We start from the raw sequence: 25,404 nt of genomic DNA on the forward strand, positions 1-25,404 counted from the left end.
CAAGTTGTCTTAACTTTAACAGTTCTGTTTTAATGCTCCTACTAGATTCTAGGAGTCCGAGAAGGGGCTCTACCCTTCTTCAGCTCTTTCTCTAATACTGATACACTGTTTCGCAGCATTGAACACATATTGAGTATGTGACGAACTGAATAAATTGTCACAATGGATTAGTCTTTTGCTTTGGCCACAAGAAGAAGGAAGAGAGAACAGGAAATGTTACTCATTTGAAACTCAGCATAGAATTTCTCCCAGAAACAATGAGAAAAAATGGGTTATTAATGAATAAAAAATAATGGACTTCTATTTCATTCTTTTGTCAGCTACAAATCTATCCATAATTGGTAACTTTATTTCTATGGAAACAAACATGCAATTTGAGATCCCAAAGATCTACCTCCAAAGAGTTTCTGGAGTACAGCCAGTGCTTAAAATGATATACTTGCAGATAATATTTTCCTTTAGAAAAAACATGGTGTTGCTTAAATCTGCCTTAAGCCTCTTCTGAAATGACAATAGGAAGGGTTAAATAAAACAGAAAAAAGTGGATGTTCTAAACTCCTGAAACTTTAAGGGGAGAAAGTCTTCAAAGGTTATTTTCCATGAAAATCTTTAAATTAATTAAATTAATATTTACAAAGTTTGTGCAGATAACCCACCCATGAGTTCACACATACCTAAGTGTGTATATTTAAGGACAAACCCTCCCTATATTTAATAGCACACAGGGCTTTACTTAGAAATAACACTGTCTTCATCAGACATATTGTGAGGGCTGCTCTTTGCCAGATTTTGGTGGGGGAGGGAAGCCGGTTAGGACAGCTCTTAACACTGACTTGGACTATCTATGTATATATTTAAGCATTGCTCTATATGCATTCATTCAATATGTATTGAGAACTGTGCTAGGTATACAAAGGTTAGTATGACCTTGCCCTCAATGCCAACAGGTTGCCCCAGACCTATATACATTCTACAGGAGGGACTGCACAATAAGCAAGTAAACAAATGAATGAGATAATTACAGGTTATGGTAAGACCTGCAAAGGACACAAAATAAACAAGACAGGGAGGCTATTTAATAATTACCACAGGCCTCTCAGATACATTTAAACCAAGATGGAAAAGAAAAAAAAAGACCTAGCCATGCACACTACCTAGGCAAGAGCCTTCCAGGCATAGAGAAGTGGAAAGGTTTCCAGATAGAAACAGACTCAGTTTGTTTGAAGAACATAAAAGAGGCAGTGTGGCTGGTCATGTTTTTCAAACTGTGGGGTATGTTTGTTAAGTTGTGATAACAATTTTGTGGGTCACTGCCTCAAGGGAGTTATAGGTTTTCAGAATAAGTATTCTTTAACAAATTTTTGCTTCAGTTTTGTGTGTGCACATGTACTGGATTGCAATATATAATACATTTCCTACTGTGGGCCTTGGAGAAAGCAAGGAGAGTAGGAACAGAGGACGATGAAGGGGTGGGTAAGAACTAGGGCATGCCTGGCCTTGCATTGAGGCCACCATTAAGAATTGGAATTTTTATTCTAAACAAAGTAGGAAGGTACTGAAGGGTTTCAAGCTGGGGAGTGACATGAATAATTCGACAGGATGGTGTTACCAAAAGATTACTATAGCAAAATTCAAAGATCTGAGCACCTCCCCTGGCCTAGCCACTAACACAAGAGATTTTGAGCAAATCACATAATCTCTCTAACTTTACTTTTCTTCATTTTACAAATAAGAAGGTTGGAGCAAGATGGCCTTTGAGATCTAATCTATTGCTACATTCCTATGAGTACATCGGGGGCAAGTGAACGACTACTGGTAGACACTAGGTCAGGTTTAAGTTATTTCTTAAACTATTATAAACCACGTAGCCATAAAAGTCTCATTTCTATAGAAAGAAATTTTAGAATTATTTCTTTACTGGAACCAACTATGTGATTGGAAATGAGATCTCTGGACTCAAGGTGAATCAGGTGCTTTTGCAACTCTCTGGTGCAAAGTTTAGGATGGGAAGGGATTAAAATATTTACTGACCAGGTTTTTTTTTGGAACAGATTTCCTTTTTCGTTCTAGGTTATCAACTGACATAATATAGTGCAGTCTAAAGTTGCAGGGAACATCTTTTAGCACTAAAGTCTAGATGTGGAAGCTTAGCTCCTTTCACAGTAACCAAAATGAATATAGAGGCAAAATATTCATTGACAGACTACTATATGCTAACCCCACGCTAGACAGTTTGATATATGTTTTTTACTTAATACTCCTAACCCAATTATTTCCATTTTACCACAACAGAAACAGAAAAGACAATTAGCTATTCAGTGTGCTCATAAAAGACAAGTAAACTATCAAGTGGCAGGATTAGAATTAGAATATTTATATCATGTTTATAACAAATTATCCTGCATGCTTTTAAAATTACAAGGATTGAATCATCGGTTTTAACTGGACAACTCAAGTATCTGTGACATATGGGCACAGAATGTTTAAGCAATAAATCAATTCTGGACTCTCGGGTACTTTGCTAGGTACAGTGTGAGATAAAAAGATGAGAACTTGTTCTAGCACTGGAGAGCCTACGCAGTTGGTAGCATGCTGGGTTAGTTGTATGACGTGGAATTAAGCAAAATATCCAAGGAATCTGGATCACCGCTTAAGTACACGTGAATAGGATTATGGCAGTTTCCAGGTTCATTTTCGCGATTGCTGCTGGTGAAATGTCAGCAGAGGAACCAGGGACTGGGCAGTGTCACCAGTGCCGTGAACGTGGAAAGTGTCCTGCAAGTTCCATAAACTTGTGATGCTAGATACACTGATTTCCAACTTGCATTAACCCTTTAGCAAGCAATGGACGCATCAGCTGCCCAATTGGAGCAGTGTGCATGCCATGTTACGGAGAGGAAACCCTTGGAAACTTGCAGGGCACCGTCCCGTGAGGGTCGAAATGGTCCCTAACACTTCCCACTGGGACACCCGCAAACACACCAGCAGCAAAGCTGGGGATGCTCACTGCACACCTGCCTCAACACCGAGAACGCGGTACCCACCTGTCACATACTCGGCTTCGAACCTTCGTCGGGTCTCAGAGATGAGCTTGGCTTTATTCTGGGCGTGACACTGGAAGGGAGACAAGAGCAAGAGACGCTTAGCAAGCACACCAGCCTGCTTCCCCTGGGCTCAGCCCATCTGCACCTGGGAGCGTCCCCCCCCAACCCCCCGCCTTCACCCCGAGCTCAGAGGAGGATTCCGGGTCCCAGGAGGGGGCAGGCAGCGCTGCGGTTGCGCTCGGCTTCTCACCTCGGCCATGGTCGCGGGCGTAGACGTGATGGCAGTCACCGTCCTCACTTCCACCGCTGCCGTCCCAATAGCTCCTCACCCGCGGGCCGGCCCGGAGGTAGAGAGGGAAGGGCGGGAGGTGGAGGCGGTCGCGTGACACCGGAAGGCGGGCGGAGGTGTAGCTGCGCTGCCCAATCCCATACGGCCGCCCGAGTCTGGAGGCGGGACCTTGCCCGAAACCTGGCCTCTCATTCGCTTCTTGGTCGCGCCCCGCCCCCTGTGTCCCTGCACTGCGGACCCACCCCCGCCAGCCTCGGACAGAAGGCGCTCCTCCCACCCCTCCCTCCCCACGAACTCCGCCCGAGCAAGCTCCGCCTGCTATTCGCTTTCCCCAGGTTCCCGGGAGGCCCCGCCTCCTCCACCTCCCTCGGCGCTGCTGGCTCCACCCCCTCAGAGCCGCCTCCAGTGCAGCCCTCCCAAGATGCCGCGCGCCGGCGGGAGGTTTGGAGCCTCCGGAACTGTGTGCGCGGGTGGAACTTCAGGAACCCAGGGGCTGTAGGATGCGGGGTCCCGGGCGCGGAGGTAGGGCCAGCGAGGGTTTCCTTACCCGACCTTCCTGGAGGGGGGCGGCGGGGCTGGGGGTGCTTCCTTGTCATCGTTGCGGGAGAGCAGGGAGAAAGCGGGCATCCCTGGGCCTGTGTCCATCATCCCTTGGAGGGACATCATCCTATGGAATGATAACGAGCTTTTAAGTGCTGGTTATATTTGGGAATATTTCACTTGGCAGTTTCTCCACCTCTGTAACAACTTTCTGACTGGGCACTTAACGAATGTATCATTGAAATCTTTGAAACAAAGTTGCATGAAGTTAAGAGATGTAAATTGTATACTTTAGTGAGATAATTGTTCTCAAAGCAAGGGGGGTAATTGGAAATGTCTGGAGGCGTTGCTTTTTAAGAATATTTTTATTGATTTCAGAGAGGAAGGGAGAGGGAGAGAGAAAATCACTGATCAGCTGCCTTCTGCACACCCCACACTGGGGATCGAGCCTGCAACCCAGACATGTGCCCTGACAGAATGGAACCATGACCTCCTGCTTCCTAAGTGGGTGCTCAACCACCCCTGCCTGACTGGAGGCGTTTTTTGTTGTCACAACTGGGAGGGGACCTGCTACTGGCATCTGGTGGGTGGAAGCCAAGGGTACTGTTAAATCTGCAATGCACAGGACAAGCCCCACAAGTTATCCAGTGCAAATTATCAGTAAGTGCCAAAGTTGAGAAAGATTGACTCATAAGTTACTGGGACAGATTTTATGGCTGTTGGTTAAAAAATTGAAAGGAAATTTTCGCATTCAATGATATTGCCTTTTTTAAAAAAATTTAAAGGTGCTGAAAACTGCAAACTTTGTAAGAAGAACAGTCCCCATGTTTCCACCATCCATAGTCAAACGTGATTGACACTTTAGCATCTTTCATCCAGACTTTTTTGTTTACATTTTTTAGAGAAAAAATGAATAAATTGCTTAAAGATTATTTGGGTATTTCTTAATAATATTTTAGATACAAGCACACCTTGTGTTTGTTTTTTTAAAATATATTTTTATTGATTTCAGAGAGGAAGAGAGAGAGGTAGAAACCTCAATGAGAGAATCGTTGATGGGCTGCCTCCTGCACACCTCCTACTGGGGATCAAGCTCACAACCTGGGCATGTGCCATTGACCAGACTCAACCCAGGGCCCTTCAGTCCCCAGGCCAATGCTCCATCCACTGAGCCAAACCAGCTAGGCCAGGCACACCTCATTTTATTGCACTTTGCTATATTGTGCTTTATGGGTGTTGTGTTTTTACAAATTGAAAGCAAGACCCTCCACCAGCAAAAAGATTATGACTTGCTTTATTGCGATACTGGCTTTATAACCATGACCTGGAACTGAACCCACAATATCTCTGACGTATGTCTGTATAGCTTAGGTCTTCCTCTGGCTCCATTCCCCCTGAAATCTATCCCTTTCTCTAGAATAAAGTCATTCAGAATGTGGTATGAATCTGTACAACTTTTTTTTAATTTTTTTTTTGTGCCAGGCTGCCTGGATTTGAATCCTGACTCTTGCACTTCCTTTTTGTAGACCTTGAAGAAGATCCTGAAACTTCCTGCCTCAGTTTCCCCATCTGTAGAATGAAATGATAGTGCCTGTGGCATAAGGATGTTGTGAGGAATAAATGATTGACTCCAAAGTCCAACAGTACCTGGTACAGAAAAAGCATTCAAAATATAGGCATTGTAAGGTAAGCAGAAAATATATAATGATGTTTTGTGTTTTGATTTAGATAAATAATGTACTGCCATATACATTCTTTTGCAATGTATTTTTTTCTCATTTTATTTTTGAAATCTAGCCATGGTGATACACATAGATCTAACTTATTTCTTTTAACTATGTTGTGATATTCCATCTGTATTTATACATTTCATTATTGGTGGTCATTGAAGGTTTTACTACTTTTTATGTTACACATAACAACACAGTGAACATTCTAGAGTAATATCTTTGTGAATTATGTAGGATTACTTCTCTTGGGTCACATTTAGAAATGAAATTACTGGATATACCAGTATGCATTTCCATTTATTGCCATATTGCCTTCCAAAGTCGCCTTTCCCTTTAATTAAGTACTCATCATTATTTCCTAATTAATGGCTCTGCCTTCAGTCTGACCTCACCCGTCTTCAACACTGTCACCCAAATCTTTATAATTCAGAAATATAATACTGGGATTTCTATTTTTTAAATCTCTTGGTGGTTTATCATTGCATAGAGAAAGTTAGAAGTCCTTAGTATGACATAGAAAACCTCTTTAACTTAATCTTTCCTAACTCTGTTATTGGATCACCATTTCCCATATTCACCTGTATTTAAGATCAACTAAATATTGTTGAGAAAGGGAAAAGGGAGATTAATTCTGGGGAGGCCTCAACAAATGACTTCTAGTCATATAGGTAGGAAAAATTTTTAACACTAGTTCTGTAGCCAAGTTAATTTACTTAGGTAATAATGTCTATATGTTGAAAAAATGACATCTATCAGTATTATGCTCATAAGATTATGTTTAATATGATTAATTTAAAATTTTACTTAGCACTTAGCTTTCTTAATGCTACCTTTTTCCCCCCAAAGATATTTTATATTGGTGGAAATTGGTGTGGCTTCTTAGAGACATTTTTAAATTTCATCTACAGATCATACTACCAGACTGGTAGTAACTAAAAGAGTTCTGAAATACAAAGTGTCCAAATGAATTTAGTAGCTTTTAAAGGCAACATTGTGTATTTGTTTGGGAGACTGGTGGAAAAAAAATGGATGAGGATAATTTATTGCCAACCTATTATATTTCTGCTGTTATGTATTGTTTTTCTAGTATACTCACACATTTTATGTATAAAACTAGAGGCTAGTGCATGGATTTGTGCACTGGTGGGGTCCCTCTGCCTGGCCTGTGGGGATAGGGCTGAAACTGACTCTCTGACATCCCCTGAGGGGTCCCGGATTGTGAGAGGGCGGTTCTTGGGTTATGTACTCCGGAATCAGGCTCCCTCCTCTCTGGTTCCAGGTGTATCACCCGAGAACCCGCCCCAGTGACCACAGCTCGGCAGCTCCTGCGTTGAGCGTCTGCCCCCTGGTGGTCAGTGCGCGTCATGCTACTGGCTGGTCAGTTGGTCAGCTGGTTGCTTAGGCTTTTATTTATTTTTTATTTTTTAAAAATATATTTTATTGATATTTTACAGAGAGGAAGGGAGAGGGACAGAGAGTTAGAAACATCAATGAGAGAGAAACATTGATCAGCTGCCTCCTGCACACCCCCTACTGGGGATGTGCCCGCAACGAATTTACATGCCCTTGTCTGGAATCGAACCGGGACCCTTCAGTCCTCAGGCTGACGCTCTATCCACTGAGCCAAACCGGTCAGGGCAAGGCTCTTATATATATCGATATATACAGTAAAACCTCAATATAAGGGACTAATTCAGAATATCAGCCAGCATGTATTTAAACTTCTCCAGAAAGTCACGCCATGTGACAACAGAAACAGTTACCACTCTAAATGCAGTGTGATCACGTGCTAATCATTCCCCAAACATTGTTTACCAGGGGTGACTCTTGGATTTAAGTATGTAGACTATAGTTGTAGATAGGTAGTATTTACTTATGTCTGTGAAATTACTAGTGTTTTTTTGAACATACGGTTTATTTGCTAAAATTTGTTAAAAATAAGTGAATTAATCAGAAAAAAATAACCTATTAATTTAATTATAAGCAAATCTTGGTGAAAAGCATTTTAAGCCCTGGCTGGTATAGCTCATTTGGTTGAAGCAACATCCCATACACAAAGGTTGTGGGTTAATTCTTGGTCAGGAAACATACGTAGGCAACCCAATCTATGTATCTCTCTCACATCTATGTTTCTCTTTCTCCTTCTCTCTCTCTCCCCCTTTCTTCCTCTTTAAAGAAATTTTAAAAAGAACAAAAAGGATTTTAAAATTAACAGGGTGTTAATTTTCACATATGACATACAGACCAGAAATTTTGTCTGTTAAATCTGAAGTCCATTCAGTTGACAATTTGATGTACTGTCAACTTTGGTGTAAAGTAATATGGGACAAGAAAAGCTCATACTAATTGCATACTATGCTATATAATAAAACCCTAATATGCAAATAGACTGAACAGTGGAATGACTGGTCTCTATGATGCACACTGAACACCAGGGGACAGACGCTTAATGCAGGAGCTGCCCCCTGGTGGTCAGTGCGCTCCCATAGAGGGAGCACCGCTCAGCCAGAAGCTGGTGAGCGCAGAGGTGGTGGCGGGAGCCTCTCCCATCTCCACAGCAGCACTAAGGAGCAGTGAACTAAGTGGTAAGGAGCAGCAAGCAGGCGGGCGGTAAGCAGCGAGGGGTCCCAGACTGCGAGAGGACGCAGGCCGGACTGAGGGACTCCCCACCCCCAGTGCACAAATTGCACTGGGCCTCTAGTTTTGTAAATAATTTGTTTCCAAATCTCCTGCCCCCCATAGTTGGAGTAGGAGGTAAAATTTAATTGGTTTGAGTTACCTGTTTTTTTCTGTAGCCATTGTTTTAAGGGTATAAATGATGAATAGGCTGAAATATGATAATCACGGTTTGATTATTCAGGGCTTGTTTATATTGGTTTAGGAACCTCCAAATTGAACCTGAGTTTCACTTGTTTCCAGATTATTTCTATCTAAAAAAATAAAAATAAAATTGCCATTTACTCCATAGATTTAAAGGTTTATTTTATGAACATATGCTAAGAACTTTTACTCTTAAAAAATATTGCATTAGTATAAAATTAAAGATATACACATATATGTGCATTTATCAGGCCTTGAGATTACAGAACGTTTGAGGAAAAATTTGTCTTAAAAAATTCATGACATATTAGTAGCTTCTAATTTTTAACTCTAAGGTGGCCCATTTAAATAACATTGAAAATATGCATGCTTTTGCAATAGTGTTGAAAAATAAAAAATAATGACCTTTTTTATAATAGTCATTTGTGTTTTTAAATCTGTTTGAGACTAAGCCCATGAGAGTAAATTTGCTTTTGCTTAGAGCTCATGCTGAAAAAATGTTGGGTTAGGATTATAACAAGGCTTTTTGAATATCATGCTGAATTTTATAACAGTGGTTTGTAACATTTTATCTCTATGTCATTCATATATTCAATATGTTAACATCTATCTTTCCAGGTAGTAATTCAAGGATTATGAATCTATTGAAAAGGGCTGGGGTGTGCATACAAGGTTTTTAAATTAGGAGGCAGTTATCAGATAAAGTTTATGTTTCAGAACAATAATTGAGATAGCATAAATAAATTGATCTATTGGAGGGGGAGAGAGTAGACTAAGGAAGACCAATTAGGAGCTTTAACCACAGCCTAAGTGAGAAGATGAAACCCTGAACTCTCCTAATGGCATCTGGAACAGATAGTTTGAAGATGGCTGTTTCTAAGTTAAAGAACATGGTGATATATTGCATTAAAAGAATCTATACTAATAAAAATGTAATATGCAAATTAAGTGTCACTCCACAACAAAGATGGCAGTGCCCATAGCCACAAAGATGGCGGCGCTGGCCAGAGCCATGGAGCCGGCTGGAGTGGGCAGGATGCTTGGCTTCCTTCATTGCCCCAGCGACAAAGGAAGCCAAGCCTCCTGCAAGCCCCAGCCAGCTGCCAAGGGCCGGCCTCTGGGCAGCAGCCATGGAGCCAGCCGGGGCAGGTGGAAGGCTGCTCCAGCCCAGAGCGAAGGCGGAAGGTGACGGCCAGAGTGAAGGGCCAGATCCCTGGTGCTGGAGGGAAGCCAGTGCCGGCAGCCAGGGGAAGGAAGGCTTCCTATTCTTGCATGAATCTTCGTGCATTGGGCCTCTAGTAGACTATAAGGGGCCTGATTTTCCTAAGTCATAACTTTGTCAGGGTGTGATAATACATACTCTAAAGTTCAGTAAAGGGGGAGAGTCTACTACTAACCTTTTAACTGTCAGATTCTCCTTCCTATCACACTTGGATATTAGTGAGTCAGAGCACTGTGTTGGTTAAATATTACCTGTGGCATTTAATATTAAAATAAAATATTTTTCTATACAGAAGTTACTTTTGGTTATTTTAGCTACTAATATTAATGTATTTATGAATATTAATTTTTTGCTCAATCTTTTGGTAATTTCAAGGCTTATTAAATTCACATACATGTTTGTATTTTTTATGTTTTTGCTAATTCAACATTTGTTTTAAGAGTAAAAACTCTTAGCACATGTTCATAAAATAAACCTTTAAACCTGTGGAATAAGTGGTAATTTTATTTTTAAAAAACTTTTCTAGTAGGTAGTAAAAGACAATGTGCTCTTAGATCTTTATCTTTCAATATCTCATCTTATACTTTTCCCTTTTTGGCTATCTTCTAAGAGTCCTGACATGTCTGGAAAATTTGAAATACAGGAATTACTATTCATACATTTTGGTGTAATGTAACTAACATGTTTATTTCCTTTAAAGTAAAAGGTAGTTTCATATCTAAAAGCCACACCTTTTGATTTACCTACCTATCTTTACTACGGAAGCTGAAACTACTTTGTTTGCCTCATATCAGCGGTTCTCAACCTGTGGGTCGCGACCCCTTTGGGGGTCAAATGACCCTTTCACAGGGGTCGCCTAAATACATCCTGCATATCAGATATTTACATTACGATTCATAACAGTAGCAACATTACAGTTATGAAGTAGCAACGGAAATAATTTTATGATTGGGGGTCACCACAACATGAGGAACTGTATTAAAGGGTCGAGGCATTAGGAAGGTTGAGAACCACTGCATATCTTTGACAATTTCCTAACAACACACCAATAAGCCATTGACATCTGCTAGTTTGTATTATGATACATTATCGCCAGTTACTTCACGTCACAGATTTCATGAAGTTCTGAAAAATAGTATCAATTTAATTAAAAAAACAAAAGCCATAGTGGAATGTATTTGTGTGTTGCTGCAACAGACAGATTTAGCAGCTTAAAGCCACAGACATTTATGATCTCAAAATTTCCTGAGCCAGAAAGAATGTCTGCAGTCACTTCAATAGAGCCCTACAGCTTTTAATAGTTGCTGTTAACACATCCCATTATTGTTTGTGATGCGGTTGCTTGCATTCTTTGCAAACTGTGTTTTTTAAGGGCTCTACAGAAATAATACTTAGGATATGTTTTTTGATGTGTGACATTAAGATAGCATAAAATGCTTAAAAATGTTGACTTAATAAAATTTATAATAGTCTAACAAAGGCAATAGTTCCCGAACAAAAATGTGTATTCTCTTCAACTCTGCCTACTTGATGGCAGTTTTTCTCATTTCATTTTTAGGTTAAAAAGCATTGAATGTAATCAATTTGTGTTCCAAAACTGGACCAACACAAAGACTTGATGTTGTGGAATCAGGAGCAAACAAGCAATGTCATCTAATGAACAAGAAAGAGTCTTGTGTTTTAATGGTGAAGTCCTTGTTTTTCAATTGTCTAAAGGAAATTTTGCAGATAAAGGGCCTGCAGAAATACCCGTATTGCATGTCAGAAGAATGGTATTTGACAGAGAAACAAGTGCATTTGTTCAGAAGTCCACTGGATCCTTTAGCATAAAGGAAGAAGACTCTGATTTAAAAATCTTGTGTTGCAACTGTGTGTCAGATTTCAGAACTGGAATGAACCTCCCTTATATTATGATACAGTGCAATGAAAAGAATAATGTTTTCGAATTTGTCCTACTATTTCTTCACAGTACCAATAAATTTGAAAAACGTTTGAGTTTTAAACTAGCCCATGAGTTGAAGGATGGCCTAGGGGTCTTTAACGGGCCTTTAATTATATGGAAACATGTTAAAACATTCTTCTATCTCTCTCCCCAGACTAGCGAAATTATTACTGTGTCCACTAACTTTTCCTCTATTGAGTGGGCAGGAGAGATTGAAAATCTAGGTATGGTTTTATTAGGACAAAAGAAATATTATTTATCTGAGGAGGAAAGCACCTCAGAGCCTTCAAAATCAGATTATGCAGTTTGGAACACCAGATTTTGTGTATGCTTTCTTGAAAGTGAAGAAGTAATAAGTGATACATATATTATCCCTCCTGCTTATAGCAGTGTGATAACTTGTGTGCATGTCTGTGCAACTGAGTTTGTCAACAACAAGCTAAGAATGTCTTTGATTGCCCTTACTCGGAGGAATCAGCTGATTTCATTCCAGAATGGGACTCCTAAAAGTGTGTGCCAGCTTCCATTTGAAGATCCTTGTGCAATACAACTTATGGATTCAGGCGAAGACCGTCTTCTCATTGTGTCCTTTAGGTCCAGTGCTTGTGGTGTTTGGGAAAAGAACTTTCAGGTACAGTACTTATTCTCATAATTATTCACTCCGTGTAGTCTTAGATCTAGTAGCATTCCTACACTTCATAGAGTTCATCCTGGAATCTTATTCTCCAAACCAATTTTCAGTGCTGCAATTAAAAGAAGATCATATATGCTCTTTTTTCTTAGAATTATCAGACTACTACCTGATAAAGGTTTTGCTTTGCCATTTTGAGTCATAAAACCTTTGAGTTATTTGGAAATATATAAATATATAACTATAATTATTACTATTTATTTGTCTTTTAAAGTGATGATTGCTAATTTTTATAATGTGATAATTGGATGTGTATTTTTACTTAGAACCTATAATAACAAAAGTGTAATATGCTAATTAGATCAGACGTCCTTCTGGACAAAGCCGGGGCTGTGAGGGCCAACGTGGCTGCCGCAGCGGTGGTGGCAGCAGCCTAGGCAGAGGCAGCCACCATGGCGGAGGGGTCTGAGCCCCGTGCACGAATTTCGTGCATTGGGCCTTTAGTAAAATTATAAGTGATTTGACTTCATAAGCTTTCTTAGAAAACTCAAATAAGTTTAACTTTTTAGAAGCTGGTGATTATCTATTTAAACTTAAAATCTAGAGGAATTTCTTTAAATGTGTCATTGTCCCTTAAGAAACAAATAATTGTTCTCCAGAGATGGAAGTGGTAAGTGTTATTTTTTCTAAAAACTTGCTTAGACAATTTTATGATGTTGTATTTTGAAACTCGGAGTTATTCTTAGCAAGCATTGACATTTTATCCACATTTACGTTAGTTGCATCTTTTAATGTAAGGTTAGGAAATTGCTTTAAAATATTCTCTGGTATTGAGTGTTCAATAACAGGTAAAAAGATGCAAAAATGAATAGGAATTTGGAGGTTTGTAGCAGGGTATCTGCACCAATAATATTTCTCTGACACTGATTTTTGGTAACACTGAATCCTGCTGGCTTTAGATATATATCAGCTCATCCAGGTATGTGATGTGAGTGTTTACAGTTCAAGATAAGTACTCATTACTTGTCAAAAATGTCTTTTTCAAAAGTGATTTTTTAGTATATTATACATACAACTTTTTAAGTTGGAGATAGTGCCTTTCTTTGTGTGCCCTAGCCATTTAATTAGAAGCTCAATTATAATTTCTATCACTCCATTATCACCTTGACATGGAATATTGATAAATATTTTAGAAAGTTTGAGAAGCATTTTTTTATGTGAATTGTTACTTTCTGTATGTGCAAATGTCAGGTTGAAATTGTGTTTTATCAGACTTTGCCTTGTAAATTACCTTTATGGTAATAGGGATTATATAACTATATTCATTCTCAGTTACACATACAGGACTTACATCCTCAAAAGGAAAATAATTTGAAAGCTATCCTGTTTTTTTTTTTAATTTTGTTTTATTGCTTAAAGTATTACAAAGAGTATTACATATGTCTCTTTTTTTTTCCCCCTTGACATTCCCCCGGCCTCCCCTACCCCCCAGTGTCTTGTGACCATTGGTTATTCTTATATGCATGCATACAAGTCCTTCGGGTGATCCCTTACCCCCCCCCCCAACCTTTCCCGGCCTTCCCGCTGTAGTTTGACAGTCTGTTCGATGCTGCTCTGCCTCTGTATCTATTTTTGTTCATCAGTTTATAATGGTCTTTCTTATCCATAAATGAGTGAGCTCATGTGGTATTTTTCCTTCAGTGACTGACTTATTTCACTTAGCATAATGCTCTCCAGTTCCATCCATGCTGTTGCAAATGGTAAGAGTTCCTTCTTTTTTACAGCAGCATAGTATTCCATTGTGTAGATGTACCACAGTTTTCTAATCCATTCATCTGCTGATGGGCATTTAGGCTGTTTCCAAATCTTAGCTATGGTGAATTGTGCTGCTATGAACATATGGGTGCATATATCCTTTCTGATTGGTGTTTCTGGTTTCTTCGGATATATTCCTAGAAGTGGGATCACTGGGTCAAATGGGAGTTCCATTTTTAACTTTTTGAGGAAACACCAAACTGTCTTCCATAGTGTCTGCACCAGTCTGCATTCCCACCAGCAGTACACGAGTGTTCCCTTTATCCGCATCCTCTCCAGCACTTGTCGTTTGTTGATTTGTTGATGATAGCCATTTTGACAGGTGTGAGATGATACCTCATTGTTGTTTTGATTTGCATCTCTCGGATGATTAGTGACTTTGAGCATGTTTTCATATGTCTCTTGGCTTTCTGAATGTTCTCTTTTGAAAAGTGTCTATTTAGGTCCTTTGCCCATTTTTTGATTGGATTGTTTATCTTCGTTTTGTTAAGTTGTATGAGTTCCCTATAAATTTTGGAGATTAGGCCCTTATCAGACATGACATTGGCAAATATGTTCTCCCACGCAGTGGGCTTTCTTGTTGTTTTGTTGATGGTTTCTTTTTCTGTGCAGAAGCTTTTTATTTTGATGTAGTCCCATTTGTTTGTTTTCTCTTTAGTTTCCAATGCCCTAGGAGCTGTATCGGTGAAGAAATTGCTTCGGCATATGTCTGAGATTTTGTTGCCTTTGGATTCCTCTAGTATTTTTATGGTTTCCCATCTTACATTTAAGTCCTTTATCCATTTTGAGTTTATTTTTGTGTATGGTGTAAGTTGGTGATCTAGTTTCATTTTTCTGCATGTATCTGTCCAATTTTTCCAACACCATTTATTGAAGAGACTGTCTTGACTCCATTGTATGTTCTTGCCTCCTTTGTCAAATATTAATTGAGCATATTGGTTTGGGTCGATTTCTGGGCTCTATTCTATTCCATTGATCTATATGTCTGTTCTTGTGCCAGTACCAGGCAGTTTTGAGAACAGTGGCTTTGTAATACAGCTTGATATCTGGAATTGAGATCCCACCTACTTTGTTCTTCTTTCTCAGGATTGCTGCAGCTATTTGGGGTCTTTTTTTTTATTCCAGATGAATTTTTGGAGAGTTCCTTCTAGGTCTGTGAAATATGCTGTTGGTATTTTAATGGGAAGTGCGTTGAATTTATAGATTGCTTTGGGTAGTATGGAGATTTTAATGATGTTGATTCTACCAATCCATGAACATGGTATGTTCTTCCATCTGTTTTTGTCTTCCTCTATCTCTTTTTTCAATGTTCTGTGGTTTTCTGAGTAGAGGTCTTTTACCTCTTTAGTTAAGTTTATTCCTAGGTAGCTTAATTTTTTTGGTGCGATGGTAAATGGGATTGCTTTTTTAGTCTCTCTTTCTGAAAGTTCACTATTGGTGTATAGAAATGCCATAGATTTCTTGGCATTAATTTTGTATCCTGCTACATTGCCGAATTCTTTTATTAAGTCTAATAGTTTTTTGATGGAGTCTTTAGGGTTTTTTATGTACAATATCATGTCATCTGCGTATAAGGACAGTTTTACTTCTTCTTTTCCAATTTGGATGCCTTTTATTTCTTCTTCTTGTCTAATTGCAATGGCTAATACTTCCAGTACTATGTCGAACAGGAGTGGTGAGAGTGGGCATCCCTGTCTTGTTCCTGTTCTTAAGGGAAATGGTTTTAGTTTTTGCCCATTGAGTATGATGTTGGCTGTGGGTTTGCCATATATGGCTTTTATAATGTTGAGGTATGATCCTTCTATTCCCGCCTTGCTGAGTGTTTTTTATCAAAAATGGGTGTTGGATTTTGTCAAATGCTTTTTCTGCATCAATTGATATGACTATGTGGTTTTTTCTCTCAATTTGTTTATGTGATGTATCACGTTTATTGATTTGCAGATATTGTACCATCCTTGCATCCCTGGGATAAATCCTACTTGGTCATGGTGTATGATTTTTCTGATGTACTGCTGAATCCGATTTGCTAGGATTTTGTTGAGGATTTCGGCATCTAAGTTCATGAGGGACATTGTCCTGTAATTCTCTTTCATTGTGTTGTCTTTATGTGGTTTTGGTATTAGGGTGATGCTGGCTTCATAGAATGAGCTTGGAAGTAAAGCTATCCTGTTTTAATTTGAAAGCAGTCTTTTAAAAGCACATTATACTATTACTTGAAGGTTATTTGGAAGGTAGCATTTTCTATCTTTTTATACTTCTTTTCCTTCCAATAAATGGTGGGGGGAAATCATCTGGTAAAGCCCATAATCCTTATTGGGGTCAGGGTCATGGAAAGAACACACTTAACCTAGGTTTGAATCCCAACTGAGGCATTTACTAGTCTTACCTTAAGGAAAGTATTTCATTTTTGTGAACCCGTTTTCTGACTTTATGAAATTGACATCATCCTGTCTCTTGAGAGGGGAGCATTAAATTAAATGACATTGTTAAGTGTCTAGTACAGTGCTTGGTACCTAGGAGAAGCTCAGTAAATTGTGTTCTAGGGTTCTTTCTCTACAATGGATCACCATCCTTTCCACAAGTTACTGGAGGTCCTATCCTTTATACTACCTCTGCAGGGAGTCTGTACTTCTAAACTATTTGCAAATGCCCTCATATCTGCCAAATTAAGTGTTTCTAAATTGCCTTTGTAATCTTGGAGTTTTGGATATAGCTTAGGGTAAAATATTTGATTACTTTAAAAGTGGGAATAAGTGCTAAGAATCTACAAATAAAGGGGGAAATAGTTGAGGGAAGTAATTGCATGTGAACAATTACACTTAATTTAGCAGTTAAGACAAAAAAAGTAAATATAGCAGGTTTTCAATTGAAGGGAACATACACTATTAAGGGAAAAATACTTTCTAACATTGAGTTCTGAGAGGAATTTACTGATTGTAGTAGTCTAAGAGGTTTTGAATAATAAAACAAATACATTATTGAAAAATAAAATCGTGTCTGTGATAGCAGTTTTTTTCCTCAAATGGGAAAACAACAGAATGGTCTTCCTTTAGGTTGGCTAGGGACTATCCATCCATCCTTTTGGTACCTCATGCCATAAAGGAATTAAGGCAGTTTAAAAAGATAGGTTAACTACAAACATGCATAAATTAGAATAAGTAATGAAAGTCAAGTTTAGTGTGTTCTCATTTCAGTCCTCCCAGGTACAATGTTGTATCCAGTGACAGGACTTGAAACATAGAGCTGATTCTAGAGAAATACGAGTAGCTTTTCTCTTCTTAGGCTTTCTCTCTTGAATTGAAATTACCTCTGCAAGTTTTGGCAAGAATTTGCAACAGGCTTTTTAAAATTGAGATCATTGTGAAGTATATCTGGTTCTAGAAGTGTTCTGTAGCAGAAGTGTTCTGATGTAGCCACTAGCCACATGTGGTTATTCAACATTTCAAATGTGGCTAGTCTGAATTAGAATATGCTAGAAATGTCAAATATACACCAGATGTCAGAGATGTATTAAAAAAATGAAGTCAAATATCTAAATTTTTATTGATTATATTAAATTGAAATTATTGTATTTTGGATATATTAGGTTAAATACAATATAATAAAGTTACTTTTACCTTTTTCTTTTCACTGCTACTAGAGACTTTTATTGGGTCTTGGGATATTTAAAATTATATATGTGCCCAGCATTTGTGGTTTGCCTATATTTATTTTGGATGACTATTCTAGACTTCTGACTTACAGATATGTGCATGCATGTATGAGTGCACAGCTTTATGGTGTTTGCATAATGAGCACATTTTTATCACTAATGTATAGTTATGATATATAATATATTTTATATAGTTATTGTACTCCATGATACTCATGGGGAGGAGGGAGAAAGAGGGCATGGGTTTGCAAATAAGCTCCTTCCCCACATAGGAAAAAACCACTGCGTTAGCAATTAGCCTTATAAAGCAGTGGTTCTCAACCTTCCTAATGCCGCGACCCTTTAATACAGTTCCTCATGTTGTGGTGACCCCCAAGTTCATTGTTACAAATTGAACATAATTAAAGCATAGTGATTAATCACAAAAACAATATGTAATTATACATGTGTTTTCCGATGGTCTTAGGTGACCCCTGTGAAAGGGTCGTTCCACCCCCAAAGGGGTCGCGACCCACAGGTTGAGAACCGCTGTTATAGAGGCAAGGTTGATATTTGGTTATATAGATGGAAGAGTCTTATTTATATTCTTGCTCTAATGCAAGCTGCCCCCCTGTATCATAGATGATGTGTCTGTGCTTCTGGGATTCTCAGTGGGAGTTTTAGTTTTCTGCCTGAGGGAAAAGGGTATCTGATTCCCATGGTGTTGGTTTTCCAGGGGACTAATCTGGAGGCTTTCAACTTTATGGACCTTTAAGAAGTTGTCTTCTATTTTAAACTTGGAATATCATGGTCTAGTATAAACTGGTCAAATCAATCCACTAGGCTAGGATGGTTCTAAGTGCCCCACTATTAGAATCCCTCCCCTTTTGTGGCTCTGATAATAACTATGTTCTCCCCAACCAGAGTTTAGAGTATTAAGTTAATCTTGACTCTTTTCTTAAAATGTTTAGATTAAGTTTATTGGATGACACTGGTTAATAAAATTATATAGGTTTCAAGCATACAATTCTATAATGCATCATCTGTATGTTGCATTGTGTTTACCACAAATTTCCTTTTGTCATCTTGACTCTTAAAGTTTATTCTGCTTTGAGAGAGCTCTTATTGTGTCTAGTGGTACTTTCTAGTTACCTACTATAACTACATTTTTTGATCATAACTATAGGATAGGGCAAAAGTAGGTTTTCAGTTGTGAGTACTGAAACACAGAGTTTATTCTGTAAACCTACTTTCCCCCTACGCTGTAGATATTGGCTTATGGTTGTGAGGGCCATCCTTAAATTAAACATGTTAGAGAAAGAAACCGCTAGAGTTATTCACAAGAAACGTTAGAATTTCCAAAATAGTCTTGAGAAGTATGAGAATTTATAAATTATAATAAAATTTTAATATAGAAATCAGCAGTGTTATAGTCCCTGGAGAAATGTTGATAAAATATTGAATTTAGGTATCTTGATATTTATAAAGGTACAACTCCTTATGTTTCCTGATCTCTCAATATATTTATTTTAGTTTTTACTGTTTATACTAGTACCATTTTCATTACTTGTTTATGAGATTGAAGATACCAAATTACAACAACATGCAACAAAAGGATTTAGTTAATGTCACATCTGATTTTTTTTCCTTCTCTATTCTTTATCATTCTTTCAGGTTGCTGCTAAGTGGGAACAAATTAGCTCAGTACTCATAGATGACTTTATTGGAACTGGAACAGAACAAGTACTGCTACTTTTAAAGGACTCCTTAAATTCAGATTGCCTGAGTTCATTTAAAATAACAGATCTTGACAACATAAACTATTCAGTAAGTCCTGTTTACTTTTTTTGCATTACTTTAAGTACCATTTTAGAAAATCTGAGTGCTTTAAAGCTTTTGACCCACTATTTAAGTATTTGTGATTTCATACTTTAAGTAAACTTTTTGAACTTTAAAAATATATGGATTGAATCTTTTAGAAATACAGTCATATGCCACTTAACAATAGGGATATGTTCTGAGAAATGTGTCCTTAGGCAATTTGTCATTGTGCAAACATCATATAGTGCAGAACACAAATCTAGGTGGTATAGCCTACTACATACCTAGGCTATGTGATATAGCCTATTGCTCCTAGGTTAGAAATCAATACAGCATGTTACTATATGAATACTGTAAGCAATTGTAACACAATGGTATTTGTGTATCTAAACATATCGGAACATAGAAAAGGCATAGTAAAAATCCTATATAATAAAAGGCTAATATGCAAATCGACCAAATGTCAGAACAACTGGTCACTATGACACCCACTGACCACTAGGGGGCACACACTCAATGCAGGAGCTGCCCCCTGGTGTTCAGTGCGCTCCCATTGCGGGAGCGCCGCTCAACCAGAAGCTGGGCTCACAGTGAGTGCAGCGGCGGTGGCAGGTGGTAAGGAGTGAGGGTTCCCGGATTGCGAGAGCCCTGGACTGTGAGAGGGATGTCTGACTGACTGCCGGCTTAGGCCTAATCCCAGGGATCAGGCGTAAGCTGACAGGCCGACATCCCCCAAGGGGTCCTGGACTGCGAGAGGGCACAGGCCGGGCTAAGGGGATGCACCCCCCCCCTCAGTGCACGAATCTCATGCACCGGGCTTCTAGTATGGTATAAAAGATAATAAATGATACACCTCTGTAGGGCACTTACCATGAATGAAGCTTACAGGACTGGAAGTTGCTCTGGGTGGGGCAGTGAGTGAGTGTTGAGTAAATGTGAAGGCCTAGGACACTACTGTAGACTTTAGAAACACTGTATACTTAGGCTATACTAAGTTTATAAAACAACATGATATTAAGTCAAGCATAATGATGCAATCAAGAGGTGTGGTAAACATGAGATATATGAGGCTGCTGCTGGTGTAATAAGGCATACTATTTTACAACACACGTTTGTATAAGTAGAAAGAGTATAGTAAAAATTCTAATATAGTAAATCTATAAACTAGTGACAGTTTATTATCATTATCAAGTGTTATGTACTAGATGTAATTGTATGTACTATACATGTACATGTGCCTATATGTTTATATGACTGGCATATAAACATTTATTTACACTGTATTACCAAAAATATGTGAGTAATGTGTTGTCCTACAATGTTATGATGGGTCCAGTGTCACTAGGTGATAGAAAACTTTCATGTTCATTTTATAATCTTATGGGACCATAGTTGTATATGTGGTCCTTTGTTGACCGAAATGTTACATGATAAATGATTGTATGCACTTACTGTCCTTTCAACAGATTCCTAGGTATGTAGTAGGCTATACCACTTACATTTGTGTAACTGCACTCTATGATGTTTGCACAATACAGATTTACTGTGCTTTTGACTATAGTATATCTGGTGGTCAGTCAAATGATAAAAATACTGTAAGTTAACTTATTATTGCTTCTGAAAATCCTTTTATATCAATAACATGATAATATTGGATTAATTAAAGGATAAAATGAAGTGAAAGAGCTTTATTAAAGAAGCAACAGTTCATAATATCTTAAGATTTGAGGCATAAGGGAAATGATACACCTGAAGTTTCAGATCTATATAAAATGCCTCTGAGCCTCAGTTTTTTTCATTAGTAAAATGAGGGTAATTCTTATTTTCTCTAGTTGTGGGATTTTATAAAAATCTAGTAAGCTAATACTTTTTGAAGCAGTATACAACTGTTACATGGGTGGTAATAGTAATAATTATAATTTTTTCTGGTTACAAAAAGATGGGGAAAATATATATTTTGTCTTTTATATAATAGTGTCTAACAGAGAAAATTGTCCTCTGATTGGATAAACTTTAATTGCATGTTGTTAATATTATGAATTTTAAATTTCAAAATTTCAGTTTCAGTATATTTATTTATTTATTAGAGTCAAACATTGGATTGCAATAAAGATGACATATTTGAAGACAAAGAAGATAATCGTTATTTGGTGATTCCAGCTCTGGAAAGAAGAGTGAAAGTTAGTGTCTATGTTTGCTTTGTGCTTTTCTTTTTTGGATCAGTGCTATTTTAAATGAAAAAGAATAAAGAAAGAAAGTTCTTTAAAATATAAGCAACTCAGTGATTGGGAAACACAGTATTTAAAGGATCTTTACCTTTTCTGTACCTCTGAAAGAGCTATTACATTATTTACAAATGTAGCATCTAAAAATCATACCTTTTTGTAGTAAGATTATGTATATTTAATAAACTTCATAAGATAAAATATAAGAAACTCACTTTTTTTGGCTTTTTGAAATCCTTTATATTACAGATGTCCCTCTTTTCCCCCCCATTGCCCTCCTCTACCCGGTTCCTGCCCCGCCCAAGGACTTTGCCACCCTATTGTCTGTGTCCATAGGTAATGCATATATGCACGTAAGATCTTCGTTTAATCTTTGCCCGCCCTCCACCCCTCCATTTCCATGCCTCTGATTCTATTTTATTCACCAGTTTATTCTGTTCATTAGATTTCTTATTCGTTTATTTTGATTTTTAGATTCAATTGTTGATAGGTATATATTTGTTGCCATTTTCTTGTTCATATTTTTTTTATCTTTTTCTTCTTCTTCCTCTTATTAAAGAATACCCTTCAGCTTTTCATATAATGCTGGTTTGGTGGTGATGAACTCCTTTAGCTTGTTCTTGTCTGTGAAGCTCTTTATCTGACCTTCAATTTTAAATGATAGCCTTGCTGGGTAGAGTAATCTTGGTTGTAGGTCCTTGCTATTTATCACTGAATATTTCTTACCACTCTCTTCTGGCCTGCATAGTTTCTGTTGAGAAATCAGCTTACAGTCCTATGGGCATTCCCTGTAGGTAACTTAACTGTTTTTCTCTTGCTGCTTGTAAGATTCTCCCTTTGTCTTTTGCCCTTGCCATTTTAATTATGATGTGTCTTGGTGTGGGTCTCTTTGGGTTCCTCTTGTTTGGGACTCTCTGTACTTCCCGGACTTGTAAGTCTATTTCTTTCACCAGGTAGGGAAAGTTTTCTGTCATTATTTCTTCAAATAGGTTTTCAATATCTTGCTCTCTCTTTTTCTGGCACCCCTATAATGTGAATGTTGGTACACTTGAAGTTGTCCCAGAGACTCCTTACACTGTCTTCATATTTTTGGATTTGTTTTTCTTTTTGCTCTTCTGGTTGGGTGTTTTTTGTTTCCTCATATTTCATATCATTGATTTGATTCTTAGAACCCTCCACTCTACCATTGAATCCCTGTATATTATTCTTTATTTCAATTGGTGTATGCTTAATCTGCAACTGGTCCTTCTCCTTTTTGAGGTTTCTAGAAGATTCTTGAGTAACCTTATAACCATGGTTTTGAACTCTATATCCAGTGGTTTGCTTTCTTCCATTTCTTTCATTTGTGACATGTTTCTTTGTCTCTGCATTTTGGCTGCTTCCCTGTGTTTATTTTTATGTATTGGGTAGAGCTGCTATGTCTCCTTGAGTTGATAGAGTGGTCTTGTGAGGTAGGTGTTCTTTAGGGCCCAGTGGCTCAGCCTCCCCATTCCCCTGAGCTGGATGCTCTAGGTGCACCACTCTGTGGGCTGTGATCACAGTCTTGTTGTAGTTGAGACTTGATTGCTGTTGGTGTCACTGGGAGGAATTGACCTCCAGGCCAATTGGCTGTGGGGACCAGCTGCGACTACAGTGGGAGAGCTGCTGTGCAGGAGACACCCCTGTGGAGCAGGACTTGCTTCAGTGGGGTTTTGGTGCTCACTGAGTCTGCCCCTTGAGTGTGTCGCTTATGGATGTGTATAGAGTTGTAATCTGGTATGGTCTCACACTGACCACTGGGTACACTGTCTCTTGGGTCTCCAGGGAGTGGCAAAGTCAGCCACTGCCTAGGGCAGCCGTGGGTAAACTATGGCCCGCGGGCCGGATCTGGCCCATTTGAAATGAATAAAACTAAAAAAAAAAAAAAAAGACCGTACCCTTTTATGTAATGATGTTTACTTTGAATTTATATTAGTTCACAGAAACACTCCATCCATGCTTTTGTTCCGGCCCTCCGGTCCAGTTTAAGAACCCATTGTGGCCCTCGAGTCAAAAAGTTTGCCCACCCCTGGCCTAGGGCCACGCAGCAGGAACTATAGCGAGAGCTGCAGATTCCTCCTCTTTGCATCGGGTTTGGAAGTGCCCAGATGAGGCCCAGCCACAAAGCAAGGCAGGGTGGTGCTGGTGCCGGGTCTTGGCCCTCTATTGAAAGGTTTGGGGCTCCCTGACTTAGCAGCAGCTTACTCGAGAGACCCTAGCCCAGGGGTGGGCAAACTTTTTGACTCGAGGGCCACAATGGGTTCTTAAACTGGACCAGAGGGCCGGAACAAAAGCATGGATGGAGTGTTTGTGTGAACTAATACATGTTAACACTGCTGCTGGTGAAGGAGTGGAGGGGAGAGCAAGAGAACCCTCTGCTCTTTCGGTTCCGCGGGCCAGATAGAATAGCCGAATGGGCCGGATCCGGCCCACGGGCCGTAGTTTGCCCACGACTGCCCTAGCCTGAGCAAGGACAGGCCATTCATATACAAAAGCCACTGCACACAGCTTGGGTGGGGTTGTGAATTGGATGAGGTGGGGTCTTAGGGACTCACCAGGGCAGAGCAAACAGAAATGGCTGCCAGTCAGCCCTGCGACTGACTGGGGAGGTCCCAGCATAGGAACAGTGATCCCCGTGAGCACCTTCATCTGGGAGAAATCCGCCCTTGAGTTCATGCCCTGATGCCAGTCAGTCCAGTTCCTCCTTGCATGTGTCTGTGTTCCCCAAAGCCTCGCCCTGGCACTGGAGCTCAGAGGAAGCAGGACCTCGTAAGTTCAGTTCATGGTGCCAGCTTTTATGAGGAACAGCTGGGTCTCCAGCAGCCTCTGTGTCACTGAACTCCAATCTGCACTGGTTTTTATAGCCCGTAGGGACTTCTTTTCCCAGCACTGGGAGCCTGGGCTGGGGGTCTGGTGTGAAGCTGAGACCCCTTGCTCCTCTGGGCGGCCTCCACAGATACATTCTCTCTCCTGATTAAAAAAGTGGAACACATGGGTGCCAGACCAGCCAGTTCCCTGACTCCGCACCTCCTATCATTCTCAGTGTGCTTTCTTCTTTACTTCTCTAATTGTAGGACTTCTATTCAGCCAGCTTTCCAGCAGCTCTGGATGATGGTTGTTCTGATTTTAGTTGTAATTTTGATGTGGTGGTGGGAGGCTGTGAGTACAGGTGTTTACGTACACCGCCATCTTCTCTGTTCCCACCAAGAAACTCACTTTTAAAGATACGTTCTTTCTGGTCTGTAGGATCAGTGTACTACATTATCTCTTTTTAAGAAGCAGCAAATATGATAAATCATAACATGTTCCAAACATGGACAGTTCACCCTCAAGTTTTCCATACAGAGCTCTCTAAAAAAAGAGTTGTTCCTATTGTCTGAAGGTAATTCACACTCCCTGTAAAATACTCAGACTGTGCAAACAAATGTTATAAAGAAACTAACAATTACCTTTGATTCTATTACTGAGATATAATCAATTTTAACACTTTGGTATGGATATTCTTGCAGGTTTTTAAAATGAATATATGCAAATGTATATGGAAATGTGATTATAAGATGTTCCTTTGTAACTTGCCCTTTTCCATTTGTAAAAATTTTCAAATATACAGACATGTTCAAAGAATAGTATAGTGATTATCTCTGTAGTTCCCACATTGGTTCAACTATTGTTTCGT

At 39.1% G+C, this 25,404-nt stretch overlaps 2 protein-coding genes across 3 annotated transcripts in view; one reads left to right on the forward strand and one right to left on the reverse strand.

The window, feature by feature from the left end:
* The window catches only part of MOSPD2 (motile sperm domain containing 2), a 42,016-nt gene extending 38,588 nt beyond the window's left edge, over positions 1-3,428 (reverse strand). For both annotated transcript variants that reach the window (XM_059680177.1, XM_059680176.1), the window contains exons 1-2: positions 3,295-3,428; positions 3,045-3,114 (exon numbers count right to left, since the gene is read on the reverse strand). In XM_059680177.1, the coding sequence (XP_059536160.1) occupies positions 3,045-3,114; positions 3,295-3,303 (79 nt within the window). In that variant the 5' untranslated portion in view covers positions 3,304-3,428. The remainder of the gene's footprint in view (positions 1-3,044; positions 3,115-3,294) is intronic.
* A 314-nt stretch (positions 3,429-3,742) lies between these two features.
* FANCB (FA complementation group B) overlaps positions 3,743-25,404 on the forward strand; it is a 32,032-nt gene continuing 10,370 nt past the window's right edge. Inside the window, exons 1-5 of the mRNA XM_059680485.1 lie at positions 3,743-3,855; positions 5,400-5,559; positions 11,204-12,218; positions 19,339-19,491; positions 21,573-21,665. Coding sequence (XP_059536468.1) covers positions 11,292-12,218; positions 19,339-19,491; positions 21,573-21,665 — 1,173 coding nt within the window. The 5' untranslated portion in view covers positions 3,743-3,855; positions 5,400-5,559; positions 11,204-11,291. The remainder of the gene's footprint in view (positions 3,856-5,399; positions 5,560-11,203; positions 12,219-19,338; positions 19,492-21,572; positions 21,666-25,404) is intronic.

This window comes from Myotis daubentonii, chromosome X (assembly GCF_963259705.1).
Source record: "Myotis daubentonii chromosome X, mMyoDau2.1, whole genome shotgun sequence".
Lineage (NCBI taxonomy): Eukaryota > Metazoa > Chordata > Mammalia > Chiroptera > Vespertilionidae > Myotis > Myotis daubentonii.